A 20,593-nucleotide genomic window follows, 5' to 3' on the forward strand; every position below is an offset into this window, starting at 1 on the left:
TTTTGCCTCCATCACCTGTCATTTGGATTCTGGCCCTGGATCTCCAACTAGCCATCAGTGTCTCTTTTTTTTCCCTTCCACAGCCCTTCTTCCCAGAGATCCAGAATGAACATTTCAAGATGCAAGCCTGGTCATGGTCTCTCCCATGGGAGTGGGTGGCTTCCTTTTCTTTCTAGGGTTCAAAAAAAACCCACTTTTGAACCCAAAGGGTTCAAAAAAAACCCTTTATGGCCTGGCGCCACCTTCCTTCTAGCCTCTTTCATACCACTTCCCCTCTTACTCTGTCCAGTTTAGTCACAGTGTTCCATTTTTGGACTTGTCATGCTCCCTTCTGCCACTGGGCCTTTGCACATGCTGTTCCTTTTATTTGGAAAGCCCTCACCTCCAAAAACATCTAGTTTCTGCTTAGCTGTCATCTTACCTGTGAGTCCCTTAAAGAAGCTTAAGAGACTTCTAAATGACTTCTAAAATAGTCTAATTATAATCTTTTATAGTTTTCAAACATCAGGAAAAATGATATTCTGAGTTGTTATGATGCATAGAAATGAAACATTTACTAATTTTTGACTTACAGATACTTTATCTCATTAGATCACAGGGATTTGTTTTTTTTGTAGTTAGCTACAAAAAAAGCTTTCACAAATTGCTAAAAATAGATCAGTGTGATGTTATGAACCATATTTTAGTTTATAAAGTTTGTAATATATTTACATTGATAATACTTGTAATATATGTTATCTATACTTAGTAATAGGTAAAAGATCTAACAAGAAATATAAGGAAATATATCCACCATTGAAAAGCTTTAATATAACCAGTGAAAGTGGTGACTCTTGGTTCTTGTTTTTAAGGGCTAGATATTACAAACAAAGTCAGATTGTAAAAATAGATTAGATTACTTGCTTAAGAAAAATAAACAGTGTGTCATGTACCTGTAAAAATAGGTTATCATCACCAAGGCTCCCTGGAGAAATAGTTGATTTCAAGTCTAGGACAGAGAAAGTACAAGATGAGCTAGAATATCTTCTCCCAGAAGTAAGGATGTGCTCAAAGATGATGGAGACATGTCAGAAGGACACTGGAGCCAGCCTTACGAGGCCACTGCCCAAATGAGGACAATTTGTGCATTGAAAAGAAGAAAGACTGTAACAAATTATAACACTGAATAAAAAGCAAAGGTCCTTAAGTCCAGAAAATAATGTGGTGATGGAACTGTGCTTTATAGAAGAATTCCAGCTAGTAAGTATAAAAGCATGATAGAGCTGGAAAAATCACCATTTTCCATCTCCAAATGTAAAAGCAATGCAGGCAGTCATCAATGGATGCTAAAGCCACGGGGTGAAAGGTTGTTGAGGAACCAAGTTCAGTGTCAAGATATGGTCCCACAAATTACATACTGTTTCAGAGGAGGCAAAAATATCTTTAACTGGAGAATCTGATGGACACTACCATAATCAAGTGAGTCACCTTAATATCACCAGCAAATAGATAGACTGGGGTTCTGAACCTCCTCACAGGGTACACTGAGGACATCACATGTAGTGTCCTTACTGCTGGTGTTTAAAATCATAGGGAGGTTATCTGACAGATTGAGATTCTGCAAAACAGCTAGTCTGATTGGTTCAAAAATGACATTGTCCAAAAGACAAAAAAGCCACAGCAATCTTCTAGAGACTAAGGAGCTATGACAACTAAAAGCAATGTATGAACCTTGATTGGATCCTGGATCATAAAAAAAGCATCTATACATAAAATTGAGGAAACAGTTGGGAAATTTGCATTGTGGGTTGTTTATTAGCTGAGAAACTTAACACTGATAGACTGTTAAGAGTGATGATAGTATTGAAATGTTTAGGAGTAAAGTTACTTTATTTACTGGCAACTTTCAAATGGTACAGCAAAAAAGTGCATGTATGTGAGAGATAACAAAAATGTGACAAGTTCATCATGAAGGAAGGGGATGGGTACATGGGTGTTTATTTACTATTCTTTCAACTTCTGTGTACATTAAAATTTTTTAAAAATAAGTGTAGGAAAAAATAGGCCAGCAGGGACGTGTTCCAACTCCCAGGTTTTTATTCTGTCTTCTGGTATGGTGTTTTATATTACTGCCCCAACTAAGAAAATCTCAGATTATAATTTGCCTTTATTCTGTTTTTCTAGATGTGATACAACAGAAAAACTCAGAAATACTTTGGATTACTTAAGATCATTATTAAATGATTCTACAAACTTTAAACTTATTTACAGATATGCGTTTGACTTTGCACGGGTGAGTTCTCTGGAGCCTATCCAGATGTTGCCTTCTCCTCCCTCCCTTTTTTTTTACTGCCTTTCGAGGTTTGTTTTTACATGTTACAGCAAAGAAGCTGAACAAGTTATCCCAAGATGCTGGTTAGGATTTCTTTCTACATGTGCTCTTCCTAAACAAACTGATTCTGGGAAAAAATGTATATTAACAAAAATCTGTAGTGGCAGATCTTTAACAGCTCTTGCAACTGGTGTAGAAGTAATTTATAAATGGGCGGGTAATAGATACTGTTCCAAATGTCTATTAGATAAGCTTGGAAAAGCTTTTCCTTCTCACAAAACAACAAACCTTCACCCATGGAGTTCACTGGAATAAGTTAATCAGAGCTAATCCATCTTCATTTTGGGTGCTATCCTGCATTTGGAAATCATTTGAATTTCAAACCTAAGCTAATTTCAATGAGTATTATTCAGACGTAATTTTTAGTCATCATTTTGAAAAGTGATCATACTGTCTGTCACATAATGAGCCAGTATGTGACATTGATTCTCTTAGAGTGAAACGAAGTCTTATTTTTCAGCCTGATCACCATAGGTAGTGAATTCTGAGGCACCAGTCGGCAGCATATTCCATGCACAATTCACAACCCATACAATTATACTTTGTTCACAAATTGTGTTTTCTGTTAGGTTTTTGTGTTTGGTGGACTCAGGTAACTAGGCTTTCTTGATTGGTTGCACTTTTTAAAATGTTTTTTTAAAGCAAAGAACTCAGTGACAATTCTTCTTTTCTTACCACCTTGCTGGTCTTTTTCACTTTTACCTGCTTTATCTCTGCTAGCTCAGCACAAAGGTTTATTTGATGGTAAGTTCTGGTACATTTACAGTAGCACATTAGTAGCCTTCCATGGTGTCCTCATTCATGAATTTCTGCATTACTGCAGCCTTCAAATAAAATCACAAAACACATGAAAATTTATATATGTTAGAAATTATATGTGCATATAACAGTGTTTTACTAAATGGCATTTGTATAATTATATATAGAAGTTATTTGCTGGACATTTTTAGAATAGATGCATAGTTTCCAGGATTAAATATTTTATTACATGAGATATTTTTCCTCCCAAAGCCAACTGTTCCTTATTGTATGGGTGAAAGTTTGTTTAGAAGCATTATACCTTCTCACCAAAATAAGCCCTATTTTCTAACTTCCCTGTTTGGGGTCAAATTTTCCCACATGTCAGCTGTTTTTAGGGTCAGGTCCCATCTTACTCCTCCCTGCTTTCCATGCCATTCTGTCAGTCGCCAGGCCCATCTCACCAGAGCTCCTTGGCTGCCCGTCTCCCTCGTGTCTCCATCACAGCCTTGCCAGTTTCGGCTCTTGTTACACCTTGTCTGAACTGCTACAGTAGCCTGATCCTACATCCTGTCACTTCCCATCCAGCGCTCACATCCCTAGACTGTCATTCATCTTCCTCCAGCCGCAGGGTCCCTTGGCCACCTGCCACCTCAGCACTGCCTTGAAGTTAACGTAGTGCTCTCCTGCATGTAGGGGACACTTGCTCCCATAGCAGCTCTGAGTGACATGTAGGGAGGATTTTAATCTACCTCACAGAGGAGAAACTGAGCCTCAAAGAGTTGGAGCAGTTGGACTGTGGTCACATTGTTAATCAACAGCAGATCCAAGATTTGAACCCAGGTTCTGGCTCTCCGGTTCAAGGGTCACTCCAGGCTCTTGTAGTCGAGTCCCAAGTCCTCGTCTGCACATTGCACTGGCCCTCTGCCCACAGCCCTATTTGCCCTCTCGCTGCTCTCTCCAGCTTCAGCCCTCTGGGCCCAAGCCACATGCTTCCGCTTTTACACTGCCTCCTGGGTCATCCCGTCCCAGAGGGGACTGTGTATCTGCACTTACACAGCCCTGTATCACCTCTAGCTTGGCTCTGGATTTCAGGTACAGGCCTTAATGTTTTATGACAGGTGAAGGACTGTGTTTTCATTTTTTGCGTGGCCAGCAGAGTTCTTTGCTTTTAAGGAGAGTATTGATAAATAGCGGTGAATTAAGCCCTTTTTTTGTAATAATGAATGATGACCACCCATATTTAATTATTACCAAATAGATTCAGTTAAGCTAAAATATGCTCTAGGATGAATTTGTTCATGAATCCTTTTCTTAAATTTTGTTTTGTTTAGCTGTGTCCCACAAGTTTTAAATATATATTCACTTGCATTTAGTTAAAAATATTTTCCGGTTTCCTTGTAATTTCTTTTTTGACCCATAGTTACTTAGGAGCATGTTATTTGTTATTTCCAAGTATTCAGGATTTTCCAAGTAATCTTTTAACTGTGTACCTAGTTTAATTCTGTTGTGGTCAGAGAACTTGCTTTGTGTAATTTCAGTCCACTTAAATGTTTGGAGCCTTGATTTATTGTTCAGAATACGGTCTGCTGTGATGAATGTTTAATGTGCGCCTGCAAAGAGGGACTGTTCTGCTGCTGTCTGGGGGAGCATCTTGAGTGTCTGTAAGTGTCCGTCAGGCCCCGCTGGCTGAGCGTGCTGCTCGGGTTTTCTGGATCCTCACTGAGTTCCACTGGTATAGAGAGGAGTGCTGTCCTCTCCAACTGTAATTACTTCTCCTTTCACTTCAGTCATTTTTTTGTTTCATGTATTTTGAAGCTCAGATACTAGGTTTAGATACACTTAATACTGTTTTGTCCTCTTAAAGAATTGACTCTTTCACATTATGAGATGTCTTTCTTCATTTCTGTTCTGAGGCCTACTTTGATACAAATATAGCCATTCCTGCTTTCTTTTGATTAAAGTCTGTGTGATACTTCTTTTTTCATCTTTTTACTTTACACCTGTTTGTGTCTTTATATTTAAAATGGGTTTCTTATAGATACCATATAATTGGGTCAGCCAGTATCTGTCTTAATTGAGATGCTTAAACCATTTACATTTAATGTAACTATTCATATGGTTAAGTTTACAACTCCTATATTGTCATTTTTTCCCTATCTGTCCCATCTGTTTTTGTTCCTTTTCTCTTCTTTTCATGACTTCTTTTGGATTTTTTTAAGAATGATTCCATTTTATTCATTCCATTCTGCTGTTGCCTTGGAAGCTGTATCTATTACATTTTTCTTGTGGTTTACCGTATGCATCTTTAAATTCTCACAGCCCATCTTCAAATAGCATTTCATGCATAATGCAAGAACCTTTACAATAGTGTGCTTTCATTTTGCCTCCCCATACTTTCTGCTGTTTGTTATACATTTTACTTAATCATATTCTGTAAATCTCACAAAATAGTGTCTTAGTCTGTTCAGGCTATTCTAACAAAATACCTGAGACTAAGTAGCTTACAAGCGACAGAAATTTATTTCTTAGGGTTCTGGACGCTGGGAAGTCCAAGATCAAAGTGCCAGTAGAGTAGATGGTGGGTGAGGACTCCCTTCCTGGATGCCATCTCTTCGAGGTAATCTCACATGGGGGATGGGAGGAGAGATCTCTCTGGGGTCTCTGCTGTCACGACCTCATCGCCTCCCAAAGGCCCCACCTCATGTGGGGTTAGGATTTTGACATAGGAACTTTCAGGAGACAAACGTTCAGAACAGTATCTTTTATATTTACCCAAATATATGCCATTTCTTTGCTTTTATTCCTTTTGTATAATTCCAGATTTCTATCTGTATCATTTGCCTTCTCCCTAAAAAATTTCCTTTAACACTTCTCAGTACAGATTTTCTGGTGAGGAATTCTCTTAAGCTTTTGCCTTCAGTTTAGGAGGTACTTCTCTAGATGAAAATTTCTCGATTGACCATTATTCTTTCAGTACTTTAAAGATATTTCTCCTGTTTCTGCTTGTTTAGTTTCTGACTGTAAATCTAGTATTGATCATTATTCTTTTGAACATAGTGTCTTGTGTTTTCTGACTGCTTTTATTATTCTCTTTTCACTGCCTTTCAGCAAGTTGATTATGATATACCTGATTTTCCTTATGCTTAATCTGGTTAGGGTTTGTTGAGAATTTTGAATCTGTGGACTTACAGTTTATATTAAATTGGGACATTTTTCAGCTGTTATTTCTTCAAATATTTTTTCTCTTCTCCCTCAGCCCTCCTTCTGGGACTACAGTTATACCTATGTTAGATGCCTGATGCTGCCCCACAAGCCACTGGTGCCATGTTCAATTCTTTAGTTTTTGTTTTCTCTTTCTGTTTCCCTTTGGATAACATTTATTACTATGTCTTCTAACATTAATTATTTTCCTCCTGCAGTGCCTACTCTGCTGTTAATCCTAGCCATTATATTTTTCATTTCAGATACTGTATTTTTCATCTCTGGAAGCTCCATTTAGATCTTTTTATTTCCATTTCTCTCCTCATGATGATTATATTCTCTTCTACCCTCTTGCACATCTAGAACATGCTTAAAGCAGGTGTTTTAACAACTTTGTCTTCTGATCCCGTAATCAGTCATTTCTGGGTCTCTTTCTACTGGTTAATTTTTGTCTTGGTTTTGAGGCATATCTTACAGCTTCTCTTTATGCCTAGTAGGTTTTTTTTTTAACTGGCTGTTGGATAATATTAATTTTATGTTGTTGGTTTCTGGGTTTTGTTATATCTCTTTAAATAATGGTGGATTAAAAATTTTTTTTGGTATATTGCTAAGTTACATGGAATCAGATTGACCCTTTGAAAGGACTGGTCTAGAGCAGCCTTTAGTCTAGGGATGATTTAGCTCCACTAGTAAAACAATACCTTTTTGAAGATCTAACCAAAGCCCTGTGCATTATGAGATCTTTCCACTTTGGCTGGTGGGAATATAAACTGTTCCAAGCCATGGGTGACCTCTGGGAATTTCTGCTCACCGTTCTACAGTAGTTCTTTCCCTGGACTCAGGTGGCTTCCTCCACATATACACAGAGAAGTCCTTGGCCTCCAGCTGGGGAGACACTCTGTAGGTCTCCAGATCTCTCCCTGCATAGCTCCCACCTTGCTGATATTTTGCCTCATAAATTATAGTTACTTTTGCCTCCTCAAACTCTAAATTCCATCTTTACAACTGAGCAAGACCCCTGGGTTTGGTTTGGGTTCCCTTTCCGGTACTGTGGCCTGGAAACCACTTCTACACAGTAAGCTGGCATCACTGTGGGGCTAACCTTCTGTTTCCTTTTCTTTTGGGGGTCGTGGTCCTGTGCTGCCTGTTGGCCAGTGTGTCTCAGCCATCATTTCATATATTTTGTGCAGTTTTCTGGTTTTGATGAGAAAGGGCAACCTGTTTTCTTTAGCGTCATCTTGGTAGGAAGCAGAACTGAAACCCCCTCCTAGAAAAATTACTCCTAGAGGTAATAACATAATTAAAAGAGCAGGCCTTTTAAAATCAAACTTTTAATAGAAATTGAGCCTTCTCATAGTTATAGTGTCCTAAATATTCTCTGTTGCAAATAACAATGGCATATAATTCAATTTTGAATTATACTTTAATGTACCAGGGAAGAAACTATATCATACAATATGAGAAAATGACCAAATGGCCCCTTTAACATTCTTCATCAAGATGGTGAATTCTTCACTAAGGGTGTGGATGTTTTTTCCCTTATCTTTGAACCTTGTAGCCAATTAAAAATGGTACTTGGCTGTAAAGTTATATATATATAATTTTTATTCTAATTTTACTTTGGCTTGAACTTATGTATTATCTTATGGATGTCATAGAATTGGGAATCTTTAGGGCTGGAAGCAGCCATGCAAGGTCACTTGGTCTAGTCTTTGTCACCATGCAGATGACGCTGAGAGCCAGGGGAGAGGAGATAACACACAGGGGCCCAAGCTCTGCCGCTGAGGTGCAGGCCTGTGTCCTCCCCTCTGCCTGCCCTGAGTCCATAAACTGTCACCATCCTGTGGTATCTTGTCAGAGGAAGAAGGTGGGGATAAACTCAGGGGCTGAATTGGCCAGTTCTTTTATACAAGTGGGCTTTTGTCTGAGTACATTTATGCATAGTGTTTTCCCTTCACTGTAAATTATATTTATTATATAAACAAATAATGTTATATGGATTCCTTTAATTAAAACAGCCATTTCTTGATTTCTTTTTTTAAAGGACTAATGAGAATAAGATTGGACAAAGAGTGAGATGAAAGACTAAGTATAGTAATTTTTTGTTGACCTGTTAATAGTTATTAAGTATGAATTAAATTTGGGTTTTCTTCATTCTCTGTGGCAGAGGAAGGTACTGCCCTGGATGTCACTGAGAGAATTGGAGAAATGACACTTGAAATTTTGAGGAGTATTAATGTCGGGCTGAGTGAGGCTCTGATAGCAGCAGCATCTTATCCTGGCCAAGAGCAGGCGCCACGAATGTGCAGTGATGCATCTGGATTTCTCTGGCAGTGCTGTCCAGGCTTGCTGCAGGAAGGAGAGAATAGTGAGATGCATTGAGAGTAAGAAGTCTGGGGCTTGGAGGGCAGAAGGGAGTGGACAGCAGCCCTCCTGGACTGAGGCAGATGCAGAGGGAATCAGGCAGGAAGGGAAGTTAGGAGAAGCTGCTAGATGGAGAGAAAAGGATGGCCTTCATGGTGAGGGAGAAGGACTGGCAGTGAGCAAGAGGTGAATGGGAGATTCTCTAGGGCAGAACGTCCTCGCTTTTTCGCTGCTAGAAGTAAAGCTTTAGGAAGTTGTAACGGAGCATTGGGTTTTGTGGAGGCAAAGACACCAGCGGGGATGCCTCTCCCTGAGGGCTGATCCTGTGAGGTGTGTCTGTCACAGGTTAGTCCTCACAGCCTGGTCCATGTGTGTGCATTTTTCCAGCAGTGTAGGTATCAGTGCTTTGACTTCCCGACCCTGGGGCTCATGTTTCAGGAAGATGTAAGGAGGTCACACAGATTAAAGCTAATAAATCTTCCTCCGAGTAAAACAACACTAAGTCCTTTCCATTTGAACTAGAAGTGGTTATAGATGTTACTCAGAGAATTTGCTCAATAAAATTTTGCTGGTCTTGTGTTCACCAACTTCTGTCATCAGAGAATTCTGCCCGACTCTAACCTAAATCTGTTGTGACCGTTGGATTCACTTCCTCTTCTACCATGAGTCAGTTTCTCACTTCTTAACCTATGTATTTGTCTAGTTTCCCCCTCCCCACAACTGCCCACCACACCACAAACACACAACCCCCTCTCGACTTCATTGTCGTATTTTCATTGTGAATTATGAAGAAGGCAGAAGGTGGGCCTGGGTGAGAATAAAAGTGGGAAGAATATGTAGTCATCTAATCCCAGGTCCCAGACTCTGAAAATGTTTAAGATTACACTTCAGTTATTGTAAAGTCGCAGGGATTTGCTCAGTATTTATTTGTGTTCATTGTAATATATGTCTCTTACTATTTAAAGCTCTCTTCCCTCATTACTACTTAGGGAATCAATATGGTAGGTACACAGTGAAGAGCTCAGGCTTGGAATCGGACTTCATGGTTTGAGTCCCAACTTTCCTATTTATTGACTCTCATTTAACTCCCTGTGCCTCAGTTTCCTTACTTATAAATTGGGGGTTATAATAATGCCTACCCTAATAGGGTAGTGTACTAAATGAGTTGAAGTGTAAGGCATCCCATATACAAAACAACTCATCAGAGCCTCTGGAAAGCAGCTATACCACTAAGAGGCCTGCTCTCATCTGTAACTGCTTCCTGAAAATCTGTGTTGAAGGAAGACAAGGCAGAATCTAGTTGCATATTGTTGGGTTAGCACATCTTTGGTGAACAGAATCTGTTCAGTTCCTATTATTATTCAGAAAATAAAATTACTTTTTAATTTGTTATCTTAGAAAATGAAAGCTTATGAAATATGACCTACATATCTTGGGTCCAGAGGTATACGGAGAACAGTTTCATTTCCTCTCTCACCTTGATGAGCTTCTGAGCATGCTGACTGACTCTTGGCCATTGGTCTCAAGGTGTTTTCTGCTTAGATTCTGCCCTTGAGATGCAGGAATCTGTCCCTTGATCTTTGGTGTTCTATATGCAGAGGGTTACAGTGTTGATGTTAAAAATGTACTATTTTAGTTTCCTGCAAGGAGCTTCTGGGTGCCTTTGCCATGCTCCTTGAATTTGTTAAGGTGATTTTTTTTTAATGCCCATAATGTTGATGGCTGCTTTATATTATCCTGGGAGATTCATTTCACTTTTAATTGGGAACGCCTTTGCAGAGAATGCCATTAGCATCATTGCCAGAGAACCCCCTGGGTGTGTCTTCATTTTGCTGTTTAGTAGATATTTGCTATCGGAATCTCTCAACTGTGCTGTTCCCAGGAATTTTGAGTGTTTCCAGTTACAGTCATTTACACTTAGCCTCAAGTCCGCACACAGGCAATGTTGGTTATTGGTGAGTTGCCACGGTGCAGATCGCGAGTGCATCCATAATATCTTTCTCTTATTCGGTAGGCAGAAGATGATGTTAGTGATTGCGAGCTGCTGGCTGGCACCCTTGCAGAGCAGGAGTGAGTGAGTGCTGTTCAGCTCTCCAGTTCTGTGAGTCTCTGATGCCTCTCCTCCATGTTTTGGCATCACTGCCAAACACATGCATTGAAATCCTTCATGATCATCAGTTTGTCAGATGATTATAATGTTGCAAAGAGTCTGTCTAGGTCCTTTGTATCTTTTTTTTGTCACCTTAGTGTATGTCCAGTGTGATGGGGACAAAAGCATTGATGGTGTTGGCAGACGGCATAATACGTATCAAGGCAAGAGTAGCGATTTTAGGCTTAGTGCATGATTGTGAACTGCTCAAAGGGAAAGCTTTTCCAGAGCACCAGAGCCATTAGCCCAGTGCTGCATGAGCGGTGGTTGAACAAAGAAGCTCTGGCCCAGTCCTGTGGTGCCGCATGTCTTGTGGATCGCTTCCTACTAGTGTGGCGTGTCCTGCAGTGTGCCACACTGTGTGATGGAGAATGCAAGTTTTCCAATTGCTCGCACCGCAGAAGTATGAGCCCACAAGATGCCACCAGTGAGGCTTGGCTGGCAAAAGTGGGCAATCTGTAGAGCACCTTTCCTCCTGTCCTCCCCGTGTAGTGAACACGGTAGCGCCAAGCAGGACACTTGCCAAGGGGCCGGTGGAGGGCACTGTGGGAAGAGGCCCCATCTGTTTGCATTGAACTGTGGAAGGGGGATGCCTCAGCATAGTCAGGGTCAGTGGTGTGGCCTGTAACAGAGAAGGGTAACTCAGGGCCATCTCACCTGATCTGTTTGCAAACAGTTGTTGTGCTTTACGCCTAGAACCAGAAGATAGACCTACCACACATCTTCTTGTATCTTCCCCTACTTTGTGTGCTGTTGTTCAGTGAGGCCCTTATATTTGCTGCATTGCTTAAGTCCTTCACTTTTAAATTTAAGTGTTGTGGCCAGAAAGTCTCTGTGTACTAAAGAGCACTTTGTTGTTTATAGAGTCCCTGAGTTAACTGTGCCTCATTGGGATGCTAGTGTGGCTGCCTAGGGGGCTGACCATGCTGGACGCAGTAGCGTCCCTGCATCTGGAGAACACTGAGATTCCACCATGAGTGGGACAGCCAGGCACTTTCTCCCTTTGTAGAAAAGTCCTTTGTAAATTTCTACTGTAGTTAAGATACCACAGGAGGCTAGCTTTGAATCTGTAAGGTCACCACTTACGGTCCCAGGTCCTCTGTCGCCTTACAGAGAAACTGCCTACTTGTAGTTCCAGAATGGAAACCTGTGAGAAAGATGAGAATGCGAAATTAGGATCCTTAGCTGCAGATAAAGTAGAATGAGCTTAATCTGCCCATATTCAGGTTTATGTAATATTTCCTTTTTGGTTTTCTTGTGAAATGCTGCCCTTCTCTAGGCTATAGTTAGGGGTATTCTGCTAAGAGATTGCACATCTAACACATTCAAGGTAAGAAGGACTGTGTCAGGTGGACAGCCTGCTTTCCCAGAGCAGGTGGATGAATATATCCTCTACTTGGAGAGGATCTCCAGAGCCCTGACATTATTTAAGAGCTGAATTTAATTCCAACATTTTTAGGTACCAGAAAACATTTACTAATGAGATAAAATTGTTGGATAAAATTTATGTTTACTAAGGGAGACCTAATTCCTAAGCATGGAAATAAAAACTTTTCAATGCCATTTAGTTAAGTTATGGGTCAACAATTATAATTTTGATAATGAGTATAAATGCCAAACAGTGAGTGATTTGAGTTACCGATTTTTATTTATCCCATGAAATAATCATAGGTATTGTTACTGTATAACTAATTGATTTTGCATCAGGGTGATCATTCAACTGAGATGAACCTTTCTCAAAGGAAATTTGTCTAGTACCCAAACAAGCCTTCTATTGTGTTTGACTACCTTCCCTCTTCCCACCTTAGTCTGGATTCAGGGCTTCTATGATACATGATAAATGAACTGTTTACTAATTTCTTGTTGAAGTGAAATAGACATTTGGGTTATTGGAATTTATTATTTGTGGGCACCTGGCTTATCCTTGTTTTTGTTTATTGAACAGGAAAAGGACCAGCGCAGCCTAGACATAAACACTGCCAAGTGCATGTTGGGACTGTTACTAGGAAAAATCTGGCCCCTTTTTCCAGTTTTTCACCAATTCTTAGAGGTACCAAATTGTTATTTTATGGAATGTATGTTTGCTTGCTTAGAACTACCAAGTGTACTTTATTTAACCATTTAATGTTCTGTTTGACGTGCTTTTCTGCCCGTAGGAGTTACGGTGATACGGTCTCTGTCACTGAACAGTTGCCTGTTTCCCCTGAGTGTGTCTGTGTGTGCATTTAACGCTGCAGCGCCTCACTCCCTGGTACACATGCCTCAGACGCAGCTGCAGCTCCACTCTTTTCCTTTCTTGTCCCCATTTTAAAAGCTTTACTTTTGTTTAGATTTCCTGATCTTTATAACAATAGTAAAACCGACTGACTTTCTTTTGTGGCTTAGATGAATTTCCATTTTTATTAAGCAAAGGCCAAAAAACGTCCATCTGCTTTACTAAATTAAATTTGTTCTGTATTATTACCACCTACTTTTGTCCCCAAGTAACTTGGGGACCTGCATTGATTCCAGGGGCAGGCAAACTGACACTGTCTCCTTCAGTTTAACTACTCTTCCTCTTTGTATTAGAAATAATCCAGCCCTTCACTCCATCACTGTTGTTTGTTTGCCTCAAGTATTAATAATTGAAGAATTTGAGCTGCTGGTTTTGGGAGCTGGTTCTGATGCAGTGTAGTACTGAAGATCTGTAAGTGCCCAAGATGGAAGCCTTGGGTCACTTGGGCGGTCATGTACGGCACCCTTCTTGCCTTCAAGCCCCCGACTCCCTTAAAAAAGCCCTTTGCTTGAAGGGATGAGCGTGTTGGGTTTTTGAGAAAATCCTGGGCCTTACCCTGACTCCAGCTTCACTCTTGAAAAAAATATTTTCTTACAACTTACTTTATATAATGATCCAGAAAAACTTCAAACTGATATGATTTTTTGAGGATTGTTATTAAAAATTGCTTTTAACATTACTAACTGGGACTCCCAAGAAAGGTATAAAACTAGTTTTAATAGAAGTATTTGTTTATGTGACAATCCATATCTACAAATGATCTGATTTCATTTAAGTAACAACCCTGGGAAAGGTTAGCTTTATTTGGAAAATAAGTGGGAGTAGGTTCTTGTACTCAGGGAGTTCACAGAGGGCAAACCCAGGTGTGACGGTTTCTTCAGCTAAAGGACCTTGATGCAAGCCAGTTTGACTTTACAATTCCAGGAACATCAACACTGTTTCAACACCTGGCTTTTCCTTTTAGTTGCTTAGAAAGTTAAAACTTGTGGTCTGTGCTTCGTTCTCTCTCTCCTAGTGTTTTGCATTTTCTTTTAAAAGGACACAGTAATCCTTTTATTTGAACTATTCTTGAGTTTGCATCCTCAAAACCATTGGCTCAACTCTCTTTGCTTCTCATATACTTGCATTGTTTTTCAGCATGCCTGATTTGAATGGTTAGAATTTAAAAATTTTTGGATCTGGGTTTTGTTTTTAAATCTTCATACAGGAATACTGTACTTTAAAATATAATATGGCATGTTTCTTGTCTAAGAAGAATAGAAAACTACTTCATGGCTATTCCAATTTCTCTTATGATCAGATTCAAATTTTGAATTATTAAAGCAATAATTTCCTTCATTGGCTAGAGCACCTAATTCTGGGGCTGCTTGCCACACTTAGAAAGTTCTTATCCAGTTACCCACTGGTGTGTGTGCGAGACCCAAGCTGATGGCTGGACAGTGCGCATTCTAATCGGCCACGGGAGTCACCCTATTCAGCACTTACTTTGTGCCAAGCATTGAATGAAGTACTTTACATAAATTCTCTCTTTTAATCCTTGCAACATCTCTATGAAGTAGGTTGATTATCTCTATTTTATATAAAAGGGCTTTTGCAGTCTGGAAATACCATCCAGGGATATAAAATTGTGTTTCTTTGATGTGCGTGTTATTTTGTGTTGAGCCCCCATACTATTTTCATAATGAAAATTGTTGTCTTAAGTTCTCCTCTTGCCCTCTCTCACTCTTCTAGATCAGTGCTTAACACACCCCAAATGGGAAGAGTTAACCTTCATGAACTTTAAGTTGATTCAAATACAGCAACTGAAACTGTCCCATTGTAAATTGTATCAGTAATCCATATTCCTTTTCTCTTCATCAGCAATCAAAATACAAAGTCATTAACAAAGACCAGTGGTGCAATGTGCTAGAGTTTAGCAGAACAATTAATCTTGACCTCAGTAACTATGATGAAGACGGAGCATGTAAGTACCGGTGTGGCTGTGTGCTCGCTGTCCCCCTGTCACTGTGCTTTGGCATGACTGACTGCCTCCTGGGGAAAGCCTCATAGCCCACTTGTTTCCTCTCTCTCTCTCTCCAGGGCCAGTTTTGTTGGACGAGTTTGTGGAGTGGTACAAAGACAAACAGATGTCCTAGGACTTTATGCATAGCAGCGAGAGAGTCACTGTTACCACAGTTATGTCCACCATTAGCCATAAATTGCTGTTCGTATCAAAGTGCATGCTGCTTTTCTTGCACTGTCTCCCTTTTGCAGGGGTGTTTTGGTGTTTGCTGTTGAATGGGCCAGCTCTGCTTGCTGTGTAGCATTGTTCTCTTGGGAGGCTGCTTTGCAGTTTGTATTTACACTACCGATTGGTGAATCTGCCAACGTCCTCACTGTGATGATGTGTATATTGCTGTTTAAATTTTGTATATGTGTATAAAAAGAAAAAGCTTCACTTAGAGATTATTTCTGCAAATAATTCTGTAAAAATAATTTTTGTGGCATATTTCTACACCCTTTTTTCAAATGAACCAATTATACTTAATTTGGTCTCAAATGTAGCATTTCAGAAAATATGACATAACAACCGTTACCACAGCAAATGTTGCCAGAGTTAACCTTATTGTTTAAGAGGACAACTTTTGGAAGGAGGGAGAAGTCATAACTTTTAAGAGACCTATGCCATATATAATTTGGTTTACTTAAATAGTAGCATTTTTAAATAATAAAAATGATTATTTGAACATACTGACATATACCATGCCACAAATCATTTCCACCATACAAGGTATAGGGCTTTATTTTCTAATGCTAAAGTTGTAGTAGTTTGAATATAGGTACATATGAACAAATTAAAATTGCACCTTTTTTAAAATGGGTTTTAAATTCCTGTAAACTTCTCTTAGTGTTTTTTGTTTGTTTGTTTTTCTTTTGCACTCTTCTAGTCAGTGTTTGGTCTGCTGATGCTTTCTCTGCCATTCTAAGTTAAATGTATTCTGCCTCCTCCATGAAAACCTAATGGTTTGCTGGCAATTTATAACTGCAGAGCACTTTTTAGTTGTGGCTTGACTGTTTAGTTAAGCTTTCATGGTGTCTAGTTTTCTAGTTTTTGGGAAAAAACTGTCCTATAAGTGAGAGGTGTTGTGTTTTGTTTTGTTTTCCTTTTTTGTTTCTTTTGTGCTAGGCATTTCCTGGCAGAATGTCCATTGCAGGCAGTGGACACGAAACCACCAGCATTGAGCTAATTCTATTGCACGGTAGGACCTTTCCTGGAGGGGCCACTTGTCATTACCTGAGTAATTTGTACAGAAAGGTGATAGCCATTATTTATGTGGATGAGGAAACAAGAGTGAACAGGATGGTATTTTTAGGTTTGTATTTTATGTCTCTTTTCTTTCTCTCTTTTTTTTTTTTCCTGCCTTACCCTTCTTGAGGAAATGTGTAGATAACCTCTTTTCTCTTCAACTATCTGGTGCTATTGAATGAATAATTTAGTCCCTAAAGTTTTGTGAAGATGCTAAAGTCTAATGACTTAAACCAAGTAAAAGCTAATGGTGCATTTGAACAAGTGAATGTTATAGTGAGCAAGATCCATGTTTGAACATGTAATGATTGGAAGAGGGCTGGATAATTTCAAATCTGGCCAAAAATCTTTTGGAGTTAACATGAGCCTTTAAATGGCATTAGATGAGGAAAGTACAGAGTAAATGCTACTCTTGACCTCTATCTCACTATGTTCAGATTTGCATATTATTTTTTCCCTAACTGAACCACCAAAGACAGACGTTTTGTATGTTATACACAGTGTGTGTGCATATACAAAATCAGGACATGGTAGAATGAAATTGCTTCCTTTTTCTACCAGATAGAAAGTTTGCTGTGAAATAAACCAGAAGTTTGAAAAAAACTGCAGTAAGGAAGCATACTTAATCATTCCTTGTTTAGGAACTGTAGACTGATTTCTTCCTTACAAATCCATACCAGTTTGCACAAATTAATATCTGAAAAGCATAGAAGATGTTGATAGCCAGCACAGCTCTTGAGACTGATGTGTTAAAAGGGGTTCTATTCCAACGGGTACCTGTTACTCCAGTGGCAATTGACCATAGGGAGGTTCAGATGTGTGGAGAACTTGATTCATTTTAAAAAGCATCCCACAAATTAAAACAGTTACATTTTAAAGGCAACACTTCTTTAATTTCATCTACTATAGTTTTGTTTAAGCAAATATAAATAATAGATACAGTTATTCTGAAAGTTATTGTTAGAACCCAGAACTGGAGAACTTTTTAAACACTAAGCACAGTTAATGCTAAAATAAAAGGATTGTTATAGGAGAGATGTTACATTTCATCCACAGTGAACATCTCGATAATAGGGGAAAAACCCAAGGAGAAACTATTTCATAATATGTAAGTAAGTATTCCAAAAGGGTAATCTTACGTATTTAGAAAACGCCAAATAACCTTTAAACTCCATTGAAAAATAAACATCTGTGACTGCAGATGCTTGCTCTTGGTTTTCTTGATATTATGCAGTTACTTTTAAGGGGAGGAACAGGGACCAGATAGTGTAGTAAGATACTTTTTCTTAAAAATGTCCCTAAGTTGCATAAAATTGAGCAATCATCAAACACTTATTTACTGGCTAATGTTAAATAAATAAGGGTGCCTTCATCTGGTTTTTATTACCTAAATCTGCACCCTTTCTCTCTTTCCATTGTGTTCCGAACGCTACAATGCAAATACTCTGTTGTAGTGGATTACAACTTTTAAATGTTTACTGCTGAAATTTCAGTAAGTCAGAAATTTCATTATTTGATTTGCCATAAACACCCAATATATATATGCAGCTTTTTTGAAGCATGAACTCTGAATTAAGGTTTCATAAATCTGACTAAAAAAACCTCTAGATTCTCATTTAACAACAGATTTCGGTTGCCTCTCAGTCTCCATTTTAACAGTGCTTTTGAAGTTTATACAGAAAGCTTTAAAAGTTAGTTTGTGCCCTTGGCTTTTATTCTTAACAACTGCTAAAATACCTCTGTAAGCCTTATCTTTTATTCTTTCAAAATGTACAATAAATGTATAGAATTCATTAACCAACTAAAATGTTGGGTGTCTGTAAATGAGACCAAAACGTGGGTTGCATTTTTCATAAAATACTTTCTCTTGGGGGTTACTGTTAAATGAACAGTAGCTAACCTGTAACTGTGAATGCTTCGTGTCGTCAGTATTTGCATTACATTCATAAACGTGTGCAAGTCCTGTGACTCCCAGCTTAACTAAAATACTGTTATGCCACCTAACTTGAGTACAGCAAACTGGTTTTAGGTTTTAATGGACTCGATGTAACATGATCTCCCATAAATAAAAGGTAATTGTGTTGGGTTTCAGAACTGATTTGTAATTCTTCTCTTCTCTGGCTTTTTCTTCAAAAACTAAGATAGTTTTAAAGTATTTTATTTTTTATTCTTTTTTTTCCCCTCCCAATTTTTTATATTGAAGAATTTCAAAGCTACAGAAAAAAATGCAAGAAAGTATAGTAAACATCATCCACGTACCTGTCACCTAGCTTTTCCAGTTGTTAGTGTTTTGTCACATTTTATGTGCCGCTCTGAGTGTGTGTGGGGGTGGGGGTAGAGGTTATACTGGTGTTTGTAGATAGATACACTTTTTTCTGAACTATCTGAGCATAAATTACATTATGACACTTCATACCTAGTATTTCGAAACAAGGACATTGTTATAACCACAATACAGTGATCATACTCAAGAAATTTAACATTGATATCATACCATTACTTAATGTACAGTCTAGGTTAACATCTACCCATTTGTACCAATAAGGGCCCCGACATCTATTTTAGTTTTAATCCAGAGATAAGCACTGCATTTAGCTATCATGCCTCTTTATTCTTTTAATCTAGAACAGTTCCAGATACAGTGAGAACACTCCTCGGCCAAATAGCAATTTAAAAAACTGTACTACCATATGTTGTGTGTTTCTAAACATTGAGCTAATAATTGAGTGCTTACTATATGCCAGAAGCCAGGTGGAAATGACCATTTTTACTACTACCTCCAGGGCTACTGCCCAGTTTGTTCGTGTGTCAGCCCTGGTTACCACTCTCAGTTGGCTTGTGCTGGAATGTCAGCTCCCTGTGGCAGGGCTTCTGGCAGGGAGTGGGTAACCAGGAATATATGTGGAAGGAAGCAAGGAAAGGAGTTCTCACTTGGTAAAGAATTGTCAGAACCTAAGAAACCTCATGTAAAATCCAGGGAGGACTGACACAGACTGTAAGGTATTTGAAAGCGTAAAAACAAGAGAGGAGGTAGAAAACGAGACTCCAAAAAGCAGAATTCAGAATTCTGTTTAAATTGGTGATGTAGATGATCCTTTCAACTATAATTGGGGCCCAAAGCTGAGGACTGAACTAAAAAAATACTCTTCTAGCAAAGAGAGGGAATGGCCTGTTGTTGGATAAAGGAAAAAGCTGAATCCCAAACTGACAGAAGGGAGTGGGAGATGACAAATGTTAGGACAGGAACTCTTAACCTGAGCTACAGCAAGCAGTAGAAAATCATGAGGCAAGTTATCCAGTAATAGAAAATGGGAACATGAGATGTATTTTACAGGCAATACTGGTAGTCCACATAAAAATTAAGAGTTATTGAAATGAAGTTCTCTAGCAGTATAACTGAAAAGAGATAGACTAGGGAGAGAATAAATCACTAAAGCCTGCACTAGACCAAACACCCAGCTGAGGTCCATTGCAGATATACTTTATGAAGGAAAAAGGTTACATGGAGGTTGCCCCAAAGGAAGGACCTTTTCAAAGATAGCTTTTTCAAACAATGGGAAAAAGAACTGAAAAATGAGAACCATTACCCACAGAAGAAAATGGAAAATCATCAGGTCAGTTCCTAGACTGACAGAAGTGAGCAAGAAAATGAGCAACTTCTGGACAGCCCCTTCTGTGGTTTGTTTGAACCTACAGGAAGGCAGGACTTGTTTTCCCTGGCGCTTTAATGTTACCTCTTACTGAAGTGACTCATTTGAATGTTTTTCCCAAATCATGGTATGAAGTATAACCTTCAGGCAGAAGATTACAGAAAAGATTTTATGCCTCCTTCAGAAAAGAATTGCCTTTGGAGCTTTGTTATAACTAGAAGGGGGAAGAAAACCCTACTACATGTTGAAATAATACATCAAGTTTTCTGGTCCTATTTATCTAAGCTTGTAGGGCAGAAGATAATCTCAAATAGGGCACATTCACCGCTTTTGGCACATTCTGCAGAAAATAGTTGGGTTTTATTCCCCTGAATTTGTTCCTAACATTTATCTTCAATTGCCTTAACAAAAAGTCATCCCATGTGTAGAAGTACTTGCTTAGCAATTGTGAGTTAAGGAAGCAGGCTATGCTGAGAAGAATAATTGGAAACTGAAAAACAGAAATTGACTACAGTAATTAAACGGTAATTTTTAAAAACATCATTTAAAATGTAAA

At 38.8% G+C, this 20,593-nt stretch overlaps 1 protein-coding gene across 4 annotated transcripts in view; it reads left to right on the forward strand.

Moving 5' to 3' along the window:
* Nucleotides 1–18,481, forward strand: part of DCUN1D4 (defective in cullin neddylation 1 domain containing 4) — a 65,927-nt gene extending 47,446 nt beyond the window's left edge. For all 4 annotated transcript variants that reach the window (XM_036892520.2, XM_036892519.2, XM_036892522.2 and 1 more), the window contains 4 exons: nt 2,164–2,272; nt 12,772–12,876; nt 14,962–15,064; nt 15,181–18,481. In XM_036892520.2, the coding sequence (XP_036748415.1) occupies nt 2,164–2,272; nt 12,772–12,876; nt 14,962–15,064; nt 15,181–15,236 (373 nt within the window). In that variant the 3' untranslated portion in view covers nt 15,237–18,481. The remainder of the gene's footprint in view (nt 1–2,163; nt 2,273–12,771; nt 12,877–14,961; nt 15,065–15,180) is intronic.
* The last annotated feature ends 2,112 nt before the right edge of the window (nt 18,482–20,593 follow it).

This window comes from Manis pentadactyla, chromosome 5 (genome assembly GCF_030020395.1).
Source record: "Manis pentadactyla isolate mManPen7 chromosome 5, mManPen7.hap1, whole genome shotgun sequence".
In the NCBI taxonomy this organism is placed as follows: Eukaryota; Metazoa; Chordata; class Mammalia; order Pholidota; family Manidae; genus Manis; species Manis pentadactyla.